The following is a 24,261-nucleotide window of genomic DNA, read 5'->3' as shown; positions in this document are numbered from 1 at the left end:
TTTCCCGCTATCTGTATAAAGACAACTGTACTGTATAAATGCCACACACGCACTATCATAATACATCTAACTATGTAAATATGACTTTTAGTATTTACACAAGAAAACAGTAGCTGGGAAGCAGCTATTCCTTTCTGCTTAGATATTCAAATCATAAGTAACGTGATAAACTGCAAACCATACTTAAGGATCTGTCCCAATATGTCTGCTACGTAACTATTAACTGTTCTCTTAACAGTTCTCCTGGGGTTTTGGGGTTTTTGTTGTTGTTGATGTTACTAAAAATAAGAGGGCCTACAACACAAAACAAAGGAGATTTCAACACAAGATCTGAACAAAAATTAAAGAATAAAATCCTGCAAAAACAGAACTGAAGCAAAAAATACACCCTTAACTCACCTTTAGCCCAGTAAAGGACAAGACTTGAACTGGCAGCAACTGGTTGCAGCAAGGACAGAATCTTGCCTATTTGCCAACTACTTTCCTAAGTTCCAACTACTATTTAAAACTAAACCAGAAGATCCCATACAAGGGTCATTTCTTTAGAAACAAACAGTTCATTTGGATAGGAGCAGGGTAGTCATTTTCCCCCCCTTATTTTTCCCTTCATTATTTTTTTCTATTATTTAACCACAAATTCAGAATACTGCTTTTTAGTATGATTTTGTGTTGATAAGTAAATATTAACTACAGGTATATCCATTTAAACATCAGTAAAGGAAGATGAGGTGAAATAAGACCTTTGTCTTGTAATTGCATACAAGAAAACCTCATTAAATGCAATGTCTATTACTAAACTACAGTCAACAGTAATTGGTAATGGAAACCAAGTATAAAGTTGATTAAATCCAGCCAATACTGAGCATGAGAATAAAACACATAGTCTACATGGGACAAATATACTGATGGGAACCTACCACAAGAATAGGTTAGTGCAGCCCATCTGAACAAGTTGCATAATAGTGCCCATTGAGCTTAATCTCCCCTTAAGCACTGACACTTTTTCAAGTCATGGTGGGCTACATTGAATACATCCTCTTCACTCCCACAGCTGAGCTGCACCTTAGTGTCCCATTTCCAATGATTCCTATTTCTTCACCAGTCTTAAATGTCTGGCAAACACCAACAAACGGGGCCCCAAACAGTTCACCCAGTATCCCTCTCTCACCTCCTCTCTCAGCCTGTTGCATATTAGTGTGGCCCAACTCTCCATGAAGCAGAGCCAAACCAGGTTGCCCTGTACCTCATCTGCATATGTATTTTTGGAAAATCCCAGGACTCGTAACAAAAACATCCAGTTTCAGTCATGGGGGGTGGCTAATTAGCACATGGATCCTTTGTTTCTTGGTGGGGGAGGGAGTATTCTGGAGTACACATACACACTAAGCAGTGTTGAGCTATGGGGTCACCATGGCTTGAAATGCTTCCGACTCTGCTGGGGCCCAACCCAATGTACGATATGGTAAATCATAAGCCTTTTGGCTTTGGATTAATATCATACATCATTTGTACTGAAAATAAGTAGGTATAAAAGTGCTACTTAAAAGTGTGTTTTTGGAGTATCTATGCTAAAACTTGCAGCAGTTTCAAAAGAGGCCAAATGTATCCATTCTGTATGAATTAAGGCGATGGGTACCTATAGTAATTTGCCTAAATGGTAACTTACATTTATTTCAAGGTCAGTGCTTTCAAATTTATCCATCACTTCCATGTGCTCAGGAACAGCAGGGTCTGACAGTGAGGATGAGGGGAAGGGAGGGAATGCAGGGTGATGGGGAGGGGGGGGGTAAAGGGGCCAGGGGCTTCCTGACCCCCACATTTATTTTCTGTGCTGTAGCAATGGGAGATGGACAAATTCAAGAAAAACGTGCAATAATTAAATTCCATACTTGGAAAATGATAACAAATTTATAAATCTTCCCTATATAGAATCTAATTATTGGTGGGGTATTCAAGTAAATACAGTAGTCACTTTAAAAGGGAGAATATGTTGCTCAGAAGCATACAGCAGCTGATACAATCTAACTTCTATCTATAGGATCCTAGAGCAATACAAGTTAACTAAACTATCTTATCTTTACCCCTGAATTTAGCAGGGTTAAAGGTGGAACAGTTTTGCTATACTTGTATCCTACAGAATCATGCTGACTTAACAGTTATACCATAACAGCTTGTATCAGTATTGTCTATAGTAATACTATTGTTAGGTCCGTCTGTATCCTAAGAGACACATTTTCAGAGTCTGACTTCTATCTCAGCGTGTACAATTTGTGCACATATTTTCTATATTCTTTTTTAATTAGCATGGGAGTTTGTACTTGAAAAAACTTCTGAGTTGTCACCTTCCCTTCCCCCAAAAAACTACACTGTATTAAATCTTTATAAAACATAAATGAGAAAGAATACTGCTTAGCTGGTTTAAAAAATCCTAAATAACAATTTGTGAAATGCTAAGAGCAATGGAAAAGAAGATGAATGAATGGCTCTGGCAGACACTATCTGCATTTCTTTGGGAAAAAAAATTCAAATTTTTTTTTCTTTAAAGAAGCAATTTGCATTCTCCAATCATCTCTTAATTTCAATGAAAGCAGATGTGTTTGGCCAAATAAAATGTTTTGTCTGTACAGCTGTGGAAATACAAAAGTGCTGAAACCTTTTGAAAACAATGATTATTTCCCCCCCTTTCTTAACACTAATAAACGGCAACCTCAGCATGGGGTATATACATCTTTTTGTACTCCAGTAAAATAGGTATTTGCATAAGAAATTAGCTTCCACAACTTGCATGTGAATTGCAGCTTGCTGTTGCTGCTACTGTAACTTCACAGCAACTGATCAGGTGCTAAATACCTGCTTACCTAATTGCCTCTGAAATTTCTTTAGCTTCCTTTCAGCTCTCAGGTAAACTGACAATTCACTGTTTTGAGTTTCATACACCTTGCCTACAATGCTGCTCCACAAATTAGAAAAGGCTTGCTTTAAAGATATGGCAAACAAAAGTTAAGAATGCTTTACTGTATCACCGTGAACATTTGAGGTCACTATGCAAAGAGCCATCAATATTTTTTGCAACGTTATTTCTATATATATGTTTAAAAACTGATTATTAAAAGTTCACTTAGAGCTGACACTTCTGCAGAAGAAAATAAATTATACTTACCACTAAAATGCTTTATTTTTGCACACAAAATTATTATGTGGGCTAACTGCACATGTGGTTACCCACTGTGCATAAACCTGTTGGTTGCTGTTGGCTAATCAACAAAAATAAAAGTCCACCACTAATGTCAACTAATGAAGGGTGGCCAATCAAAAATGGGACTTATGACAGATGAGCTTTTTCTTCATGATTGATCAATATAAACTAAGTCCATGTACAGTTTTTCAGTTTATACCAAGAAAATCACCATTCTCTCAGTAGAAACCAAAAATATACAAACATTCAAGCTTTTCTTACCAGAGAACAAATGGATGCTCCTGAACAAAATTAACTCAACTACAACAAGGTAGAAATCATTCCTGGGCAAGTTTCTGGGGACCAAGAGGAGTGGAACCAAGGGAAAGGCTCCTTTGCCTCCTGGAGACCAGGGCCACCTTGATCTACAGAAAGCTTGGGTGGCAGCTGCTTCTGCTCCTCCCATGGATCAGGAGGTGGGGAGGAAGCTGCTCCCTGACTGCTTTGCATTCCAGAGTTCCCAGTCTGAAAATCAGGCAAGAGTTTTGCTTCACTGCACCTTCTGCACAGCTGCCTGGCACGAGTTGCTGAGCACAGAAAATAGCACAGCCCCTTGACTGCTTCTCACACCAGGAGTTCTCCTTAACTGGAGCACCTGAGCGGTCTCCACTGACTTAAACTTCTAGTTGGTTTAATTTTTTTTTAATATTTTCTCAATATTACTTACCTATGTAAGCAACTGCTGTTAGCTACTCCAGGGATGTCATGCAATGGAAAAAACAAGGTTGGGTGCTCTATTTGATCATACTTGGGAGGATAGGTAGGTGCCACCAATTCAATCTTTTATTAAGATATGGCCTTCAGAATGAGCCTGTTTGCAAGCCCATCCACTTACAGCACAAATAAATATATTACACACAAACTAAAACTATATTGACAAACTGTCTTTAAACTTCTTCTCGCTCCTTTTCTAACAGTCCAACTATAGAAACCATCCCCATTTTAATCAGCACAGCAAAGAAAAACCTGGTAACTAGATCCGATTTGCAACCACAAAATCATTAAATTTGAGTTCAGTCAGACGAAAGTCAAGTCAGTCCAAGAATCAAGAGCCCTCCATTGAGACTATGCTTCTCTCCACTTCCCTTAGACAGTCATATCTAAGAACTTGTCATCTCCAGCCCCTCAGTTTTATAATTAAAAGTAAGATGCAGGCAGTTTCTTTGAAGGTAACAAGAACCCAAAATCTGAAATGATTTGTAGGTTAAAACAAACATGCAGAAATACACACACACACACCCCCATACAACCCCCCCCCACACACAGAAAGAAAGTGAACCTGAAACTAGCACAAATGAAAAAAAAAGCACAGATCCATGTGTGAAATCTGTTATGTTCAATGTGCAGGCATACCACAGATGTTTCTATTGTACTTAGTTCTGTAGTATCTAGACATCTACCTGCACTACTTGAATTTCTGATGCCTTCAAGTATAGCCCCAGATACAATTGTGTAATCCACACTGAAGGTCACAATGTTATAATTTATAGATAAAAGGAAAGATAGTATTTTTTAAACCAGGAAAGATGGAAAGGATCACTCTTGACAACTGTTGTTGTCTGGACAACAAGAAACCATCAGGGATAATAAGAACACAGCAACACTAGACACAGGACTTGAGGGGACCTCCCCAGTCACTAAATACACTCCAATGTGACAATATGATGATATAATCTTTTTTTTTTTTTTTTTTTTTTTTTTTTTTTTTTTTTTTTTTTTTTTTTTTTTAAGGGATTCTTGTGCCAACACTGTCCTTTAGCCTAAATAACTCTTCTCCCTCCTTAATGTAGCCCTCCCTCTTTCACACCCCCCCTGTCTTTGTTTCAGTAGGCAACACCTATATGCTCTGATAAGATAGGCTCTCTATTAACCTTATCAGTCAACTAGGCTTTTTCTGTACCACTTCAAGTTTGAATTCATTTTTCCTGACCATGAGTAATCAGAGCTGTACACAGCATTTAGATTAGATATTGCCAGTTCATGGTACAATGGAATTAATACTCTCCTATCTTGCTTGTAAACACCTCATTTGACATATCTCAGAATGATATTTACCTTTTTTGAGATCATATCTCTTTGGTGGTTCACTGATTGACTAATATACCAGGTCTCTCTGCTGCTATGCCCTTTCCAACTAAGAAGACTCCACCTTCCAGCAGAAATTCTTATTAGTTACCATATATGTGGTCCTGCACTCTGTACTATTAAACTGCTATAACTCCTGTCCTCAAAAGCCATCCTCTTCTTCCAACATGATATTCTGATCATTTTCTTTACTGGTAACTCCCAACTTTGTATCATTCAGAAATCTCATTAGATTCAAAATCCAATTAATTTCATTAGCAGACCCCTATTTTTGTGCCAATGGCCTTAGTTAAAATATTAAATGAGATTAGTTTCTTTACTGAAGAACTAATTGAGAAACTCCATTAGCAACATCCCTCTGCACAATTATTTTTCTTTCTGCTTAACCTATTGTTCTCTTTTTAGCTAGTTCCTTTAGCTATGTTATAGTTCTTGCACTAAAATCTACAGTCCCCAGTACATTTCCATGTAAATTTTATATTAGATTAACCCTATATCCTTTAGTGAACTGATTTTCTAGACAAGGAAAATATCAAGTTAGTTTGACAGCGTCTACTTTTGCTATACCCGTGTTGCCTTTTTGCCCCATTTTCCTCCATGTTTCTCCTTCCAAATTTGTTTCTAAAATCTTGTATAGTACCAGCCATGTAGTTGCCTGGATGACTGTTTCCCCTTTCTTCAATATAGATATTATACTTACTCTTCCCCAATCAGAAGGTACCGCATCTGATTGGACACATTCATCATAATCCTTGCCACTGAACTTGCAATTTCAGGTGTTAGTTCCTTCAGCAATATGAGATGGAGATTATCCGATGTCATTTTAAGTTTTGTTTATACCTCCAATGTACATTTTTTTCTAAGTGCTTATTCCCATTAGCCATCCTGCCTTTATTCCCATGGTCAACTTCATCATCCTCACTGGAAACTAAAGCAATGTATTCATTTAATATTTGGGTCAAATCTAGATCCAACAGATTGCCTACATTAAGCAATTTTGTAATTAAAAGGCTGGCACATTCCATATCTGGGAGGGAGAGGGAAACTCACTTCCATGATCTCTTTTGCCTGTTTGTAACAGCTTGTCAATATCATTTTATGTCTTTAAATGAACTTCTACCAATTAGTTCCCATTCAAGTCCTAACCTTGGCCAATTACTAAGTAATAGAAGCAAGCACACCAATCATACTGGAGCACAGAACTAAATTCCAGAATCACAACGATGATATTTCACCAAAGTTTCACATCTCCATACTGAATTGGAAGCTAAAAGACTAAGACTTGGTAAGAACCCCAGTGAGTAAACCCTATGAGTAGGCCCTGCTAAGTTCTCTTAGAAAGAAGAACAAAGCTACTATATCTGTTCCTGCCAAGATCCATAGATATGGTAAATGGTATTTATACGGCTACATATCCAAGTGAATTAACATAGACAACAGGTTTCAATCTGCTGTTGTGAGGCAAAAGGCAGAGTCGTTTTTCACCTCATAGAGCAACTAAATTAGAACTGCATAAGCTTTCACAAACAGTGATAGCATCCAGTGAAGTAAGTTGCTTACGAACGCTTATGCATCTGATTCAGTTAGTTCGTAAGGTTCAAATCTACCTTACCTTCTGCCTGACTTCGGACTAACACGGCTACCTATCCTTATTATGAGAACATCAACCAGTAAGTCAGTGTCCATGCAATTCCTGTATTAAGATCTATCCCTAGGTAGTTCTAAAAAACCAAAAACAAACTCAGAAAACAGAAGAAAATATAAAAACTACATAACAGACTCCCAATAACCTTCCCTAGTTTCTAAGAAGAGACAGCTGCTCCCTTCCCTTCTTACAATTTGATGATAGGTTTCTAATCTTCTAAAAGACAGAAATGCCCATCTAACCCAGACTAAGAGGGGCAAAAGCAAAAATCAATATTTACCACCAATTACCATGGAAATTTTAGGGCACAATGGGGAATAAATGCTGGCAATATTGTCTACATATGCAAAGTACTTGCTGGTAAATATTGACTTTTTAATGGCAATCACTGCAAGAGGCCAACAACCCAGCAGAAATCTGATGTTAAAGTCATTTATTAAAATAGAAATGCCATATAAGAGCTATTATTAATATTTTCTTTTAGGGATTTATAGATCTGTAGGCTATACTCATAATGTGAGCCCACAGTTTAATTCTCATTCTAACAGCTGTTTCCCTAACACACTTCCTTCCTACCTTTTATATTCAAATCACTTTCTCCATTCTATACACTGCTCTGTGCACATGGTCTCACACTATCTGATGAAGTGAGATCCCATTCACAAAAGCTTATATCTATTTCTAACTCAATTAGTCTACAAATTGCAAATCTACCCTGCCTTTTAGTGTCAAACTCCTGCTTTACAGCTTACATTTAAAAGTTTGTATTGTCAACGTTTGTGTTTAACAATCTTTTATGGATAGGCTGTGAACCTGTTACAGTACTGAACTGACAATTATCCACATAATTTGGTTGAACTCATTCCCACTACTTTTGTGAGCATATGCAATAGACTGCGATCATCTTTAAGGAGCTAATAATGGGCCATAAGGAACCTCAATCAATGTTCACAAACAACAATTCTCTTTTTTCCTCTATAATATAACCCTCTTCCCCTTATTCAATTGTTTCCCAAAGTTTTTTAACTGAATTTTTAGAAGGATTACAGTTCATTGAAGATTAGGAATGACAATTTCAGATTTACATTAAAAAAAAAAAATCAAGAAAAGTTGAAATAAAGAACAAACACATTTTTATTTCTGTATGTTAGAGTTACTTTGAATTTTATGAATTTATGTAAGTGTTTGGGGCTGACTGCTCCATATTCTTACTCATTTTGGGAAGTCATCCTTGTGCAATTAGCCCTATTCAAGCTGGCCTTTAAAAATAGTTATAATGTTTGAAAAACTATCCAGTTAAATTGGGTTTGAAATGCAAAATAAAGTATCTTCTGGCCTAAATCTGAAAGGCAACATTTTAGTCAAAAGCCAAAAAGCATGGTCACCTTTCTAGACTCTTGAACAAGACCACTCATGTGAATAAGTACTTCCCAGTATGAGTAAAAGTTGGAAAACTGGACCCTTTATTAATAGCTCTCATGGGAACAATATACTATCAATATTCAGTATGGTAATTCAATCAGTTTTCATTGTTACTCTGAAGACTAAGCATGATACTGAGAATTCATTCAGTTCATTTTAGATACAGGGATGGAAACCAACCATCAGTAGTGCAAGACCCTTCTGGGGCAGGTTTTTGTGAATATGGGATTGGTGGACTACTTGAATCTGACATGTCTTCATCTTCCTCTTCATCTTCCATTTCATTAACAGTTTGATTATTAGAAAAATCCAGGGTTCCATTCTGCGAGTAACGATGCACCAACTCTTTGTCCAGTTCTTCCACCTTCGGTTTTACATCTGAGCAAAAATATAAAACAGAACCACCCTTGTATTAGTTCAGGTCAGAGCAATGGCAGACAAATACCACAACTCCCTTCCAAGAGGCACATAAATTAAATATGGATTTTATGTCCAAAAATGAGCTGAGCTATAATATTTTCTTTAGCAAAAAAAATGACAACTGAAATGTGCCATACTTGCATGGTTACCTTCCGGCAAGAAAGGAGGCTGATCAGGGTCCAGGTAGAGCTGTGAGAAGATTGGCCGTGGGACAACACTGCTACATCTCAGAGAGGCTTCTATAGAGTTGTGAAGAGCTTCTTCAAAGCGGGCAGATTTCAGTTGCCCTGCATATGAATTCCCCATTATCTGTTAGCAAAAAAATAGAAGAAAAAAGAGACTAGCTTAGTTTGTTAAGGGGGTGAGGAACTGCATACACAGACCCTTTATTCAAACAGGTCATTTATGAATTAATAAATATCCAGCAGGATAAACATTAGCAGTGGCATTTAGTAGTTAATGAAAAATGTAGTGAAAACAACAACATCTTGAAATAGTACTGTTTGTTCCTGTTTGTGTCTGAGTTTGGAAGCTTCTGTGTCTGCTTGTTTCAATAAGAGCTCTTACTGCAGTTAGCAGAGCTCATAAATGCTGGTTTGTTTACTATTTCTCCTAATAATATTAATCTCAACTGCTTCAAAAAATCTATCTGATATAGAATTTGTTTGAGGACAGATAAAAATATCTAAAGTGGGGATGGGAAAAATATGGGCCACAGGCCAAAACCAGCCCACCAATTAATTGCATATGGCCCATGGCAGCCCCCGCCATACTCTGCATTGGGCCAAGCCCTACCTACCCCTGCCCAAGGCAGCCCACACTGCACTCCCACATCTGTCCATCCCACACACACTGATATCCCTATCCCAGCCCTGGCCAGCATGCACAGCTTCTCAGCACAGTTGCTCCCGCTCAGGTACTGCTTGGTTCCCCCTGCCTCCAGCAGGTCCTCCTCCTCCTGCCCCTGTTGTGTTCTGAGCAGCAGGTAGTGTGGGGAAGAAGCAGTGGCCATGAGCACGCATGCCAGACACCACATGTCCAGCCAGGCATCAGGGAAGCTGCAGCCAGGGGGCTCCTGCCCCAGTATACAGGCCTCCAGCTCCAGCTCCCACATGCCTTCCAGCCACTCGGTTGCCTACAAGTGGTTGTTCATCGTGCTATTGAGCTATCATGCAATTACCTCTATATACACGACTCAAAAAAAACATAAATCAGGACAAAAAGTATTTTTACAATAAAATATGTTACTAGTAAATGCTTGATTTTTAATATTTTTAATCTATAATTTGTTTAAATGATTTTTTTTTGAAAGATTTTACATGTGCAGCCCTTGACAGCTAACCAAAACACAAGTGGCCCATCTGCCAAAATAACTGCCCACCCCTGATCTAAAGAGATGCAAATGCAGTTTTAGCATACTAGACATATAGTCTAGTCTTTATTTTCTTATCTCTTGGAGATTTTTTGTATATATTACGGCAGAGAACATACAACATATTGAATTCACAGATTAACTTACTTCAATAATTGTCCAAAAATATGTCCACAAGATTTTATCTAGGGCAGGATTGTCAACCTATGGTCCACAGGGCAGATCTGTCCCACAAAGGTTTGATCCAGCCCCCCAGTGGCAATCACCAGCAAGTGGAAGTGGTGGAAGGTGGCAGCATTCAGAGGTAGGAGGTAGAATTGGAGGCACACAGCCAGCAGCTCACCAGTATGGAAGCCCCCTGGAAAGTCTGCACTGCTCTATTACAGCTACAGTTTTTTATTGCCACTGAACCCTCCAATGGCAATTGGTCAACAGGAGGAGGGTGCGAGAGTGCCCACCAGGTTTTGGAAACATTGGCCCAGGATGATATTCAGTGGCAAGCAGCAGGAAAGAAATGGCAAAGGAAGCAGCTGGATTGCAATAGTGGCCAGCAGCATTCCCTCTAAGCTGCATGGTGTGCATGGCCACACAAGTGCACCTGGTAACACGGCATGAGTGCACCTGCTCATGCCGGGCAGCTTAGAGAGAACACTGGTGGCCAGCCTTAGGGCCAAACTTCATTACTTGAGCCTGCCTGTTGTAAAACATTGAGAACCTCTGGCCTAGGGTGCTGTTATGTTAGCCAAGCAATTGGGTGCAGAGACACCTAATAATTTTGTTGGTTGCCACTGCTGAAATCTAGTAAAAATAGCTAAAAGGCGATATTATATATAAATAATATAATAGTATTATTATATTATTAATAATCATTTTCCCTTAAATGTTTCACTTTTTATACCCTGCTTCCTCAGGGTTTTGTTGCATTTCTCCTATAATATGCCAGCAGGAACTACTAAACTGATGCCTCCAGTAGCATTACATGATCTTTCAAATTTAAATGCCAAGTGACAATGAAGCCAAAGAAGATTTTAAAATTACCTGAAAACAACATGCTAAATTATAACTCTACTGTTGTATTGAGCCATTATCACATACAACACATATTGGACAGATGTAATAAAAATCTAGTATCCACCACAGAATACAAATGATTGATTTCTTGTAATATGTTATTCCAGTAAAGTTAACTTGTGGCTATGTATTGAATTGGGGGGGGAAATAAGACAGGAACCAATGCAGTATATAAACTGCAATATATAAACATGACCTTAGCTCATGACTCCACCTTCCTCGTGTCTTCTAATATTATAACCTGGGAAGCAGTGTGCCAAGTGGCTAGAACACAGGACTACAATTTGGGAGACCTGGGTTCTATTCCTGGCTTAGTCATTAGGTTGCTGGGTAACATGAGGAAAGTTACCATCACCTCTCTCTAACTCAGATTCTCTGGGTATAAAAAGGGGACAATGGTACTGACCTCCTGTACAAAACCTGTTAAAAAAATCTACTGATGACATTCATTATATGAGAGCTAGAGATCATGTTTTCCATTAGCAGGGACATTAAGACAGGCAGGATGGTTAGGATGCCAGATCAGACAGACTGACTCTTGTCTTCATTCTACATGTAAGGTCCCATATATGCATATAGAAATGATCTATGCATTACAATACAGGTGTAGCAGGAGGCTGAGCTCAGACCCTGCTATGCTCGCACCTTGAGGCAAGTCTGGCCAGGGGAGACAGTCACCAAGAGTGCTGGAGCCAGGGGAAAATGCCAATTTGGCACCAAATGGGTTAAACTGCGCACACCACCAGCAGGCAGCTGGGACCAGCTCCCATAGGACTGAAGGAGTTCTGGTCCTCCTCAAAAAGGAAGTGGCCCAACTTACAAGAGCCATGGAAAGGGGAAAGCAAGGGGAGGGGAGACAAGTACCTTGTGGAAGTGCAAATGAGACAGAGAAGGGAGAAGAACTCTGGCTGTGGAAGGCTGACACTGAGACTGCAGCTGCAGAGACTTCTCCCAGCCTAGTAGGAAGGAAATCTCTTATGATAGAGAGCAAAGGGAATCCCGGTCTTTGTTGAAGGTGGACAATTAACGGGCCTGAATTGATTGCACAAGAAAGGGGGAAGTCAAGAAACTGATGGACTGTATTGTGCAAGGCAATGAAATCAATTAAAGCCTTATCAAAGCAGATAATTGATTAATTAGAGCATGGACTCTATTATACAATGTGTTAAAATTAATTAGGGGCTGATAGAGTAAGAAAACTGATCGATTAGGGGGGCCTATTGGATTGAGAAGGACCCAAATAAACCAGGAGGGATATTTATGAGTTATTGTCCCTAAGGAGGACTCAGGTAGGATAACTGGGTCGGGAGACAGTTAAATTAATTCAGAACCTAACTGACTCGCACCTAACAAAGTGGCTGACTAGAGAAGGACCAAAAAGGTCACATCAACAGGAAAATAAATGCAGGAGACACCTTGGAGTTACCCTCATTGCTCAAAGTAAGGCATGCTAGTAGGGAGGGAAAGACTGCAGCAAGACTTGGATAGGTTACAGGGGTGGGCTAGCAAAAACAGGATGCACTTCAATACGGACAAGTGCAGGGTGCTGCACTTGGGCAGTACTAATAAGCAGCACACTTATAAGACGGGAAACTCCCTTCTTGAGAGCACAGAAGCAGAAAGGGATCTTGGAGTCATTATTGACTCCAAGATGAACATGGGCCGACAATGCGAGGTCACGGTTGGTAGGGTAACCGGTCCTTGTCGTGCATCCACAGGTGCATCTCTAGCAGGGACAAGGAGGTGATCCTCCCCCTCTACACGACACTGGTCAGGCCACAGCTGGAGGACTGCGTCCAGTTCTGTGCGCCCCACTTCAGGAGGGATGTGGACAACACTGAGAGGGTCCAGAGGAGGGCCACCTGCATGATCCAGGGACAACAGGGCAGACCCTACAATAAGAGGCTGTGGGACCTGAATCTGTTCAGCCTTCACAAGAGAAGGCTGAGGGGGGACCTGGTGACCATCTATAAACTCACTGGGGGGACCAGAAGGGTTTGGGAGAGACCTTGTTTTCCCTACCACCCCCTGGCATAACAAGGAATAATGGACACAAGTTGTTGGAGAGTAGGTTTAGATTAGACATCCGTAAGAACTACTTCACAGTTAGGGCGGCTAGGATCTGGAACCAACTTCCAAAGGAAGTGGTGCTGGATTCTACCCTGGGGGTCTTTAAGAGGAGGCTTGATGCCTACCTAGCTGGGATCATTTGAGCCCAGTTTTTTCTCCTGCCCAGGCAGGGGGTCGGACTTGAAGATCTACAAGGTCCCTTCCAACCCTACTTTTATGATATGATTCTATGATAAGGCTGATTGGGAGAGTGTCAGATCAGGGTGTAGGGGAGGAAGAACCCTGTAGGTATACCTGGAGAACTTAAATAATCCAACCCACTAGCTGGACATCTGCCTCCCCCTTGTTCATTTTAATATCATCTCAGCATGGTGAGCGAAAGAAAACAGCAGAGAGGTGATAAAAGGGTCGATTAATGGCTAAATGGGCGACCACTGTTATAGTGGGCATCTGACAAATTAGAGTTATGGTAGCAGCACCTATATGAGATGCTTACTGTGGAGTTGCCTAGTTAGCTCTGCAGTAAAGCATCACCAGCCTACATATCTGGAGCTATTAGGCCAAAGTATACCAATTAACTTTGCCACAGGTTAGTAAGGCCAGATACAAGAACTGTCCTGTGATGGAGTTATTTACTCCACCAGAATGCATGTATAGACGCTGACAGGGCTGCCTGTGGCATGAGGGTGCTTCAATTCAGGGGCTCTTTGCTGACTAGCCCAGCACTGTAGCACCGTCATGGCCCAGCCAGCCCCTCTGTAGTATGTGAAGCTAGGTCTGACCAGTCAACAATGCAAGCACCTGGCCAAGAATGCAGCCAGTCAGCATGGAGCACAGTTACGTCTGTGAAGGGTAAAGGAAGGAGCATGAGGTGGGGCAGTTTGAGGCCAGCACAGTAAAGAAAGGAGGGGGGCGGGGGAAGAGGCTGAGGCTGGGGGTGTTGCTCAGCCAGGGTGCTGAATAGGACCTAGGGCTAGGGCAGGGAGCAAGATGAAGCTGCAGGTGGCTCAGCCAGTGGGGGAGCAGCTCTCTGCCACTGTGCACACTGCCTAAGGTGTGCCCCCAGACTTGTGTGCAAGGCAGATGTGGACTGTTCTCTGTGGGATTGGGGCTCTCTGCTCTGCTGTCTTAGTCCTGGGAGCCCCATGGTGGCTGCATGCCCCCCATGCAGCAGAGGGATATGTGGCTGGTATGGCGCTCTCAAGGCAGCAGAGCAGAGAGCCCTGAGCTCGCAGTAGGCAGCTTGCATCCACCTTCACCCCACTCAGCTTCAGTTAAAGGTGTCCCCAGATTTAAAAATGGTGGAAGTGCCACCACCGCCATTTTTAAGCACCAGGATGCTGATCCCTTGGACAAGCTGCCTGCAGCTCTGTCTCACTCCCTGCCTTGGCCCCAGGTCCCCTGGCTGAGCAGTGCCCCCAGCCCCAGCCCCTGCCCCACTACTTCCCTTACTATGGGAGCCTCAATCTGTCCCCCCATATCCCTTCCCCTCCACACACTTACCTGCAGGGAGCTGCTCTCCATGCTGCCTGGCTGCATTCCTGTAAATCAGTTATCAGATTAGTATCGGCTGATATGGCTGGTTAACAATCAGTTATCGGTATCAGCCAAGAAAATCTTTGACAGGGCACCCCTAGTAGGATGCCCTGTTCCAGATCCCTAAAGGTATCCATCCCAGTTCATGAGAATAGAGCAGATATGTTATCACATAAAGCAGGGCTGTAAACAGTGGATCTAGTGGTGTGCTTACACAGAAAGCTGGTGGCATGGTGGTAGCTGCAATAGACAGTCAGTTCCCAATCCAATGTGGTGTTCATGTGGCCACTGCAAAGGTTCACAGTTGTGTCCAAGAAATAAGTTTGCTGGGTGGAGTATTGCAGAGTCAGTTTGATGGAAAGGTGGAAGTTGTTAAAGTCCTGGTGGAATTTCTCTAGAGATTTCTTCCCATGTGTCTATAGGATTAAGATATCAGTGTACCTCAGGTATAAGGGGGATAAGAAAGCAACTACAGAGAAAGCAGGGATAATGTCAGAGCCAGGCCATGCCCTCTCACTCCCTCCCTGCATGTGGGTAGATTGGGCCTGGGCCACATGCCTTTCCTCTGTGCAGCGAGACTGAGGCCAGGCTTTCCCCCTGCCCCCTCCTTGTGACCAGGTCAGGTCTCTCAGATGGATCTGGCCTGCAGGCATACCAGGCATTGTTCATTTGGCCCACAGGTGAAAAAGGTTGACTACCAGTGACATACAGAATGGAACCACTTGCACTGGAAAGTTCACTGTATAACACCTAAAAGTCACGAAATTCCTCTGTAACAGAGCAGAATGCTAGGAATCTTTGAGATTCTATCCACCTGCCCTCTAACAAGGACATTTTTCAACTATGGGATAATTGTAGTAAAATAGATTTACTTGGTAACAACCCAGGATTCCCTGGAGCCTTTACCATTCTGGCTTCCTTGTCCTCTAAGGCAGGGGTACTTGGGAGGGCCTGAGAGGGTACACACAGGCAGGCAGGGATGGAGCACTGCTAGTCCCCACCCTGCACCTCTGCCTCCCAGGAGGAGGGCCGGGAAAGGGTGGGGACACAGCCTGGCTGGCTGGATGCAGGGGGAGAAGGGAAGCTCACACATGGCAGCCATCGCTGCCACTGCCACTTCCCACCACCCTACAGCACTGCCATTGCTCTGCGTCCAGTTGTACACCACGCCATCCCCCGCTACTCCACGTCCAGCCACCAGGCATACATTTACTAAAAAAGGTTGAAAACCCATGCTCTAAGGGATAAGCAGAGCTAATGAATTGTAACATTTCAACAATATCTATTTTTAGGGTGATCTCATTGAACACCTTCAGTGAAAAACGCAGGAAAAAAGTGATGGCTCATCAAGGATGCTGAACAGCCTCCTTTCAGCTCTTAGAACATCCTTGTCAATTCAAGGTATAATCACATGCTGTCCCACTGCCTTAAAAAAAGATCCATATAACAGAGTCAACACAACTGACAGTGTGCAAGGAAGAAGGGAACAAAATAGCTCATTTGGCTCTGTAGTGTCAAGAGAAGTAAAAAGCAGTAAAAACTAATTATTATTAGGAAAGTAGGTAGACATGGCCCTGAACCCACAGAAAGATCCACTGAATAGGAAAGTTCAGTAACTTCTTAGAGTAAAACTATATAGTAAGAAAAGTGAAAATAAGTGACGTTATTCAATATAAAATAGATATGTAAATTATTAGCTTCCAGTTGGGACCTAACCTAAACTTTAAGGAGAGGAACTTAACTAGGATTTTGTTGCTGTTTATAAGGCAATTTCACAATTAACCTGATAGTGAACACTGACCCTAGCAGTGACATCTTAGTTCGGCTACCACTATACCCAACTTTGCTCTTAGCTTAACTAACACAGCTGTATTTTCCAAAAATTCATGATAATGAAATCTGATCTAGTTTAGCCCTGGAGCAAAGCTTCTCTACAAAGAAACAAAGATGTTTACTTGGTAAGTCACTGTGCTACTGCTGAGCTTTCAGCGGGTTTTGTATCTCTAAGGAATACCTTAGCAATGAGATATAAAAAAAACTTGTTCATTTGTAACACTGCTTAGAATGTGTTATTTAGCTTAAATGTAACATTTCTTTTGTCTATTTCCTCAATACAGTATTCTTCTTCTTACCCAATTCTGACCTGCTGTGGTCTGCGTTCCTTGCTACAGGAGAATTGCTTTATTATTTTTCTGTAGTGAAAAAATAAGTGAAAGCTAAGAGCTGGCATTTTCCAAGAGATATCTTAAGTCTGTGAGTGGTTCCTCAGGTGAAAAAGGTTAAGAACAACTGGTCTAAGGGCATGCTGTTTTCACCCCCTGCCTTCCACAATTACCCATGGTGGGGGCAAATAATTTTTATTCCTAGATTATCAAAAAGGCAAAGAAAAATGAACAACAAAATCATGTACAGCAAAACTTTACAGAGGCAGGTCAAGCATGCCTTATCTTTGCTCAAAGTGGACTGCCCTCTCAGTGAGAATTCTTTCTTTTACCATACTGAAAACATTGATTGCAATTAAACTCATCAGTCTGTTATCACAGATATGGCGATAGGCTGGAAGAGACTATAATTTATTCAATAAAATGTGTGCATTTTGGGTGCAGGATAGCCTTTCTTTGAATAGGAAGATGCATTTTTGCAAAGGTATGTGAACAAATGATAGAAGAGTTGAACTAAAATTCAAGATCCAATCTTGAGTTCCCAAAGTTAGCAACTTGAAATTATCTATACGAACGGACAAAACAAAACACCCTAAATCCTGGACAACTTGAGTTTAGATCCAGGTTTTGAATTCACAAACCTGGGAACATTCAGATACAGGATTTAAAAATCAACTCAGGACAAAAACCCAGAACATAAGAAGGGTTGGCAGTTCAGTCTCAACTCTAACTTATTCTGTTTCTGACTTTAAAATATATGTTGCTCCTCAACTCATTGTTTATCAAGCAAATACAATTTGACAAAACTTATGTCAAGCCTAAGAATTTACTATATAAAGAAAATGTTATAATATAACCATATGTACAGTATATTACAATACAATACATACCTATTTTTAAACTTGACTTGATTTTAAACTTTTAATAATGTCTAGAAAAAGGAGGTCAAGTTTTAAGAAATTTAATTGTGTAGTTTCAAAGTTCTGAGAATTTATATATCTGAAACTGTCCAAACATTCTCTACATTCAATGCATCTTCCAAGTGTTAGGATACAGTCCCACAGAATCCCTGCCTCTACATCTCAGAAATCTCCTGATTTCCCTTCTGGTTTAAAAAAAAAAAATGCCACTATATTCAACGTTAACGTCGTGTAGCTCAGGTTGTCTGATACAGGACTGCAGAAAATTAGGTGAAATTCAGATAAGAATCAGATTTCTTGAGTTTTCATACCTCAGCTGGGAATCTTTTAGCAAATTTTCTGTATTTTCTGTTTCCTGATCAGGAAGAGCTAGCTATATCAATATTCTCAGTTATAGTTCCAGTCAGAAGCCAGCTCTTCTGTAGGAAAGCTAATAAATCAACTAGTCTGGCATTCTTAATATTAGATAATCGCTAGCAGATGAGAGATGGGGGAAGCATGAATTGCAAGTACTTAAGAATGTAGATTCACCTCATGTCATTTTTATTAAAAACAAGAACAAAAGTAAAAGGAACAAAAAGGAAGCATTAAATCTACTAATTTATTTTAATACCTACATAAGTCATTACAGGGCAAAATACCAGGCATGATTTGTCTGGAGGATGCTAGTAATATCTGCAGAGGATTTATGTTAAAAGATCTCAAGACAGATACCGAACATTTTGACTCAGAAAGAAAAAAAAATTAACAAGTGCTATGTCAAACCAGATTCTGTTGTCTTGAATGAATTAAAACCATTGCTGGATTCCAATCACCAGTGGGGGGCAAATTAGCACATGGATCCTTTGGGGAAGGTGGGGGGAGGGGGAGAAGGGAAGAGGTATCTGGAATACACACACATACTAGGCAATGCTGAGCTATGGGGTCACCATGGCTTGAAGCTTGATTCTGCCATAAGCCCAGCCCAATTAAATATATGGTAAATCACGAGCCATTTGGCTTTGGACTAATATCATGCAGTTTATGTAAGTAGATACAAAAGTGCTGTTTAAAACCTTGCTACCTGTGCTAAAACTTGCAGCAGTTTCAATAAAGATAAAATTAATCAATTCTGAATGAATAAACTAAATTATTACAGGCATGTTTATTTCAAGGTCAGCATTTTCACATTTCACTCTCGCCCTCTGCCCTTTACTTCCATATGCTCAGGGAGAGTAGGGTCTAACAGTAATGGGGAAGGGGCTGCTGGGAGAAGAATTGGGGCAGGGGGTGTGCAGAGAGCAAGGAAGCCACCTGAGCCCCTCCAGATTTATTTTCTCTGTTGTAGCGCTGGGAGGGCAAATTCAAGGCAAATCTTTAATTATTAGATTTTATACCTGGAAAAGTGTAACAAAATTTATAATTTTCCCATATATCGATTCTAATTATTAGGTTGCCTTACATTCAAGTAAATATGATACTCTGAATTAAAATCAGATGGATACACACACACACACAGATAGATGCATACACACGCACACAAAAGCTATCCATCTGCATATACACACACAAATATTCATTGTATATCCATTATATGTACACAATACCGCACATACTTCATGCTTTCAATCTCTTTGAGATGCACATTCCCCTACCCCTGATATCTGGGAGACACCGCCCTTCCCCCCCCTCATTCTTAATGGTGAAAAGAGGAACCTGAACTATAAAATACTCATACCAAATAAACTGCATTTTGTATTTTAATTAGCAATACAAATAAGGCATTTGTAACAAAAGATAAATTTGGTCTTTTCATTTTACATCTTTTGTGGGTGAAGGCTAAGCTTTAGAACAAATCAATTTAGTCCATGATAGGCATAAAGTCAAATGAAAACAAACCATAACCATTGTAAGGTAGTAAAACAAACCGTAGTGAATCAAGGATGAATTGGTCAGGAACTAGAAATAATGACGCATGCTAAAATATCAGCGTGAGAAGTGTTGAAGGGTACATGTCATACATCACTAAGGGCATGAGGTCAGTTAATTTAACAGCTTCCCAATAATGCAAGTCAGCGTACATTTTGCTTTTTAGTCCTTTTCAAGAATTAACCCTGTACACTTAAACCATTCAGACCCAGAATTTAAAAACTCCTTCTAAATGATATTGTGAAAATGGCAGAAAAATTATAGTGCAAATACCATTAGTTCATCATTTTTGGGTAAGTGCTGGAGAAATAGTTTGTGTACTGTTACTAGGCACCTTGACAAAAATAAAAACAATGGGAAGGGAAACAAAATAAACACATTTTGACAGAAAATCTGAGAAGAGAAGAACTATTTCAATGTAAAAATTCTGATTTTTTGTTAGAAATGCAATACTGTTAGAGGGCTACACTGAAAAACTAGATTATTATTCTCGCACTAAATCCAGAGGCAGCAGAGTTGAGCTGTTGAACTGTTGAAAATCCTGCTCAGACTCTTCAAAGCAAATATGCATAGGTTTATCTTTACTCATGTTGTTAGCAAGCGCCAAAACACTTTTAAGCATCTGAAAGATCACGGCCTAATTGTATAGTGTAATTTTAAATCTGATTAATAGAACCTTGTAACTAATTACTTTGGCCATGTACAGACATTGTTTCTACCAGGAAAATCACTGCTCTCCCGTAGAAACTAGGAGGATACAAACATTCATTTTGTTTCATCAGGGGAAGATATGCCGCCTCTTGGGGAAAGATCTCCCTTACAAGAGAAACCCTCTCATAAGAATGAATTCCTGTATGTCCCCTCCCAGTCTGGTCCAGGAAGGGAGAAGACCAGTGGAGCAATGCTCCCCACCTCTCCCCCCAGCCAGAAACTGTCCACTTCGAGGAACTTTGCCCTGCTGCTCTCTCAGCTGCACTCCTTGTATCCAGGAACAGCACAAAGGATAAAAAAAAAAAAGAAAACATTAACAATAAAAAGTCTCATATCTGTAAAATATGTAAATGGACCCATTTAAAAAAATCATTACACTGTTGCATATTCATGAACTTAGGTTTTCTGATATTGATGTTCACTGCGCTGTGTTTTCTGTTTATATGTCAAGTCAACATCATGGTAACTTACATTATCACCTCTTTTAGATCTGGAGCAATTTATGTAATTAACTGGAAACAGTTTATTAAAATTATTTCTACTTTAACATGCATACCTTCCTATAGATCCATTTCCCCTTTTAAAGCTTTGGCTTTAGTGAAAGTATGCACACTAGCAATAAAATTAATCTGGTCACTTTTGAAAGAAATAATGTTTTTTAGGATGCATTTTGACAAATTAGCATTTTTACTGTCTCAGAAATAGAGAGTTCAAGGAACAACTTTTGTCTGGTCTCGCTCTAAGTACAATATAATTACAAATCCTTCTCTCTCAGTTTTAATATTGATTTCTGTTACTGGCTATTTTCATTAATAATACTTTTTTTAACAGTTGCATTTCAGACCCAGGGCTTGTGGCCTGGGAATCATATGAAATTACTTGATAATAATTACCAGGTAGTTATATGAAAATAGACACCTACTGAAGTACTGGGTTTTTTTAAAACTAAGACTACCATTTAAATAGAAGTCATCTTATTAAAGACAACAGCAAAATAAAAGCAAAAGCTGTGGAAATCATAAGCTAAGTTTACATAAACAGACAGAAAACACTAACTGCCAGAAATCTGAAAGAAATCTTATCAAAGGCTGTGGATGGTGTAAATGAGGACATACAAGAAAATTCTGTCTGAATACTTGAGTTTTATTATTGCTATAGCTCTCACTGTTGTAGATCTCTCCATATACTGGATCTTTCGAAAAACAGAGAAAGCCATGGTCCTTAGCAACATTCTGTTGGTACTGTTCTTCTTTTAAATTTTCAAACTGAGCTCATTTTGAGCACCTGTCATTTTTGTTTGGACCTTTCAAAATGCCCATAAAACTATTTTCACCTCCTCTCATCACAAAGTTTTCATATGAAAAAGTCAGAATGTCAAAAACGAAGTTTTCATGACTGCTTTAACTAAGAAGCCACAATTATAGCCTCCTTATACAAGCTAGGTTAAATCTTCAAATATCAGAAAACAAAGCTAAGACCGCCAATCTTACAATGACAGCTGCTTTAATCACTCCAAGGTTAGGGACAGAAATTACACAAATTACAATAAGTCATTGGACACCAGTTCACATCTGTACCACAATAGAAGTTCAGTGCACATAAACTGCTTTCAAAATGACTAAAACCAGTTTAAGATAAACCTGGATGGATGTAGTATCAGACTTAACTGATTTAGGTTAAATTGATTTATTGCACTTCTGTCTCAGAGCCCCTTCAGATTCAAGTTAACTCACAGTCCCCCAGCATACCAGGATACTTTGCACCTCCCTGCAAACCCTCCCTCACAGGGTAGGCAGGCCAAATTTTGGCCCAAGCTGTCTGCTGCAGCAGAACAGGGAGGTGTGCTCCAGAGCCTCTGGCTTATGGCCTAGCCCACTGGAGGCATTTCCAGAATTAAAAGTGAATGTCTGTTCACTTGCTTATTGGTACAATCTATGCAGCTTAAAATAACCTGTGAAGATTGAATCGATTCAGCCTCAGGCTTTTTCACTGTCTGTACTTAGTCCAAGACTTTGGCTGATCTATAGCAACTAAAAAGGTATAAAAAAAATATAGCAGGATAAACAATGAGGGACAAGCCCAGCAATAGGCCCCCCTCCGTTTTTTTTTTCCCTGATTACCTTTCTTTCACTGTCATGGTGGCAGCAGGTTGGGTTCACCACAGGAGCACAGGAATTGATACATCATGCCATGTCACTTTAGGATCACCCACTTACTGGGGCTATTCCCCCAAGAAAGGTTAGATTTTGTGGCCAAATTATACCAAGAGAGGCACAATCAAGTGTATCCCCTACCTTATACTTACCCCAAACTTATTTTCAGAGAGGAAATCCACAAGGTCATTCTTTAAATTTGAGGAAAATATACAAAATACATAGTAAAATCAAGTTTCTGTAGCTAGAAGACTTGAATAAAATAAGCTTTTTTTTGTTTTGTTTTGTTTTAAGTAACTTCTTATTTCCTCAGCATCCTGTACAAAGCTACTGCAGGTCTGATACATTTTTCTTCTTGTTTCTATAAGGTTAAGACTGGCCATCCAAAAAAGTAATACTAACGGAGTTAGGGGGTAAAGACTAACCTTTAACTAACTGTATAAGGCAGAATCTTTATAAATTCCCTTCAGATTGGGACCACTACTGTTTTTTATTAAGAAGTATTCAGTAAGATTTCTCTTTAAATAAATAACAATCATCTTTCTTCACAACTGGATATTTAAATATACTTTAAAATACATGAAAAAAAGTACATTTTGTCTAATCTGAAATGCCACTGCAGTCTTCAGATTAACAGGCACATTAACAAGCTACCCTTCTCCCATCATTTTCACCTGCTGCTGCAAACATACAAAATAATAAAATAATTGAACATCTGTTTTCATGGCCATTTCTATGCCAAAAATAGTGTATTAGTAAAACAAACAAAGAAAATAAGGGTATGTGATATCTTTAAAGCCAGACAAAACTACATCAAGGATAACAGTGAATCAGAATTTTTCTGTGAAATTGTCCCAGACCATTGACTAAAAGTGGCCATGTTGTTCATCAATATTTTATTAAATAAATCCATTTTTCATATTATATTCTGGTAGAAATTATATTTATCTCAAAATGGGAAATGTTTCTCCCTCATTCTTTTACGTAGCATATGTTTATCACATGTCAAGGCTGAGTCCCTACTTTCTCTCTTCACAGAAATACCAGAAATTCTTCTGCAAAGCAAACAAATCTGTCAAGAACCTCTGGAACTACCAGAGGCAATCCCTGTTTCAGATCAAAGATGCAAATCACTAATAGGCATTGCATGACCTCCAAGGTGTCACAGGAGACCAATTATTCAACACAAAGGCAACCCAACAGAATAACACTAAAACAGTAAATTCAGGTAGGCTTCTAAAAAAAACCAAACCAGTAGTCGACAGGATTCATGTTACCTTTCTGCATCAATGGTTCCAAGATAAAACCATTATTTGCAGAAGGGAGGTGTTATAGATATAAAATGTCATGGAATGTCTTGGGATATGAAAAATAGTTATAACTAAAACTATTTTTTTCCAATTTACAATTGAGTAAAAAAAAAAAAAAGAAAAAAAAGATTTGCCTGTATTTCTCATCATTCATTGCCCTAACTAGAGCAGTGTCTGTGTGTCTCATTCATTCACTGCACTAACTAGTGCATTGGAGTTTTACGGATGAGATGAATATAGG

General features: G+C 39.7%; 1 protein-coding gene across 2 annotated transcripts in view; it reads right to left on the bottom strand.

Annotated features, from left to right (window-relative positions):
- GREB1L (growth regulation by estrogen in breast cancer 1 like) overlaps positions 1–24,261 on the bottom strand; it is a 229,529-nt gene that overhangs the window by 93,489 nt on the left and 111,779 nt on the right. Inside the window, exons 4-5 of one of the 2 annotated variants that reach the window (XM_019546864.1) lie at positions 8,957–9,116; positions 8,568–8,765 (exon numbers count right to left, since the gene is read on the bottom strand). In XM_019546864.1, the coding sequence (XP_019402409.1) occupies positions 8,568–8,765; positions 8,957–9,113 (355 nt within the window). In that variant the 5' untranslated portion in view covers positions 9,114–9,116. Of the gene's footprint in view, positions 1–8,567; positions 8,766–8,944; positions 9,117–24,261 lie in introns of both variants that reach the window. The other variant, XM_019546862.1, reaches the window with a different exon arrangement.

The sequence above is a fragment of the Crocodylus porosus genome, unplaced genomic scaffold (assembly GCF_001723895.1).
Source record: "Crocodylus porosus isolate Cpor-Errol unplaced genomic scaffold, CroPor_comp1, whole genome shotgun sequence".
In the NCBI taxonomy this organism is placed as follows: Eukaryota; Metazoa; Chordata; order Crocodylia; family Crocodylidae; genus Crocodylus; species Crocodylus porosus.
Note: the sequence above shows the minus strand (reverse complement) of the source record. Positions and strands in the feature narration are given on the sequence as shown.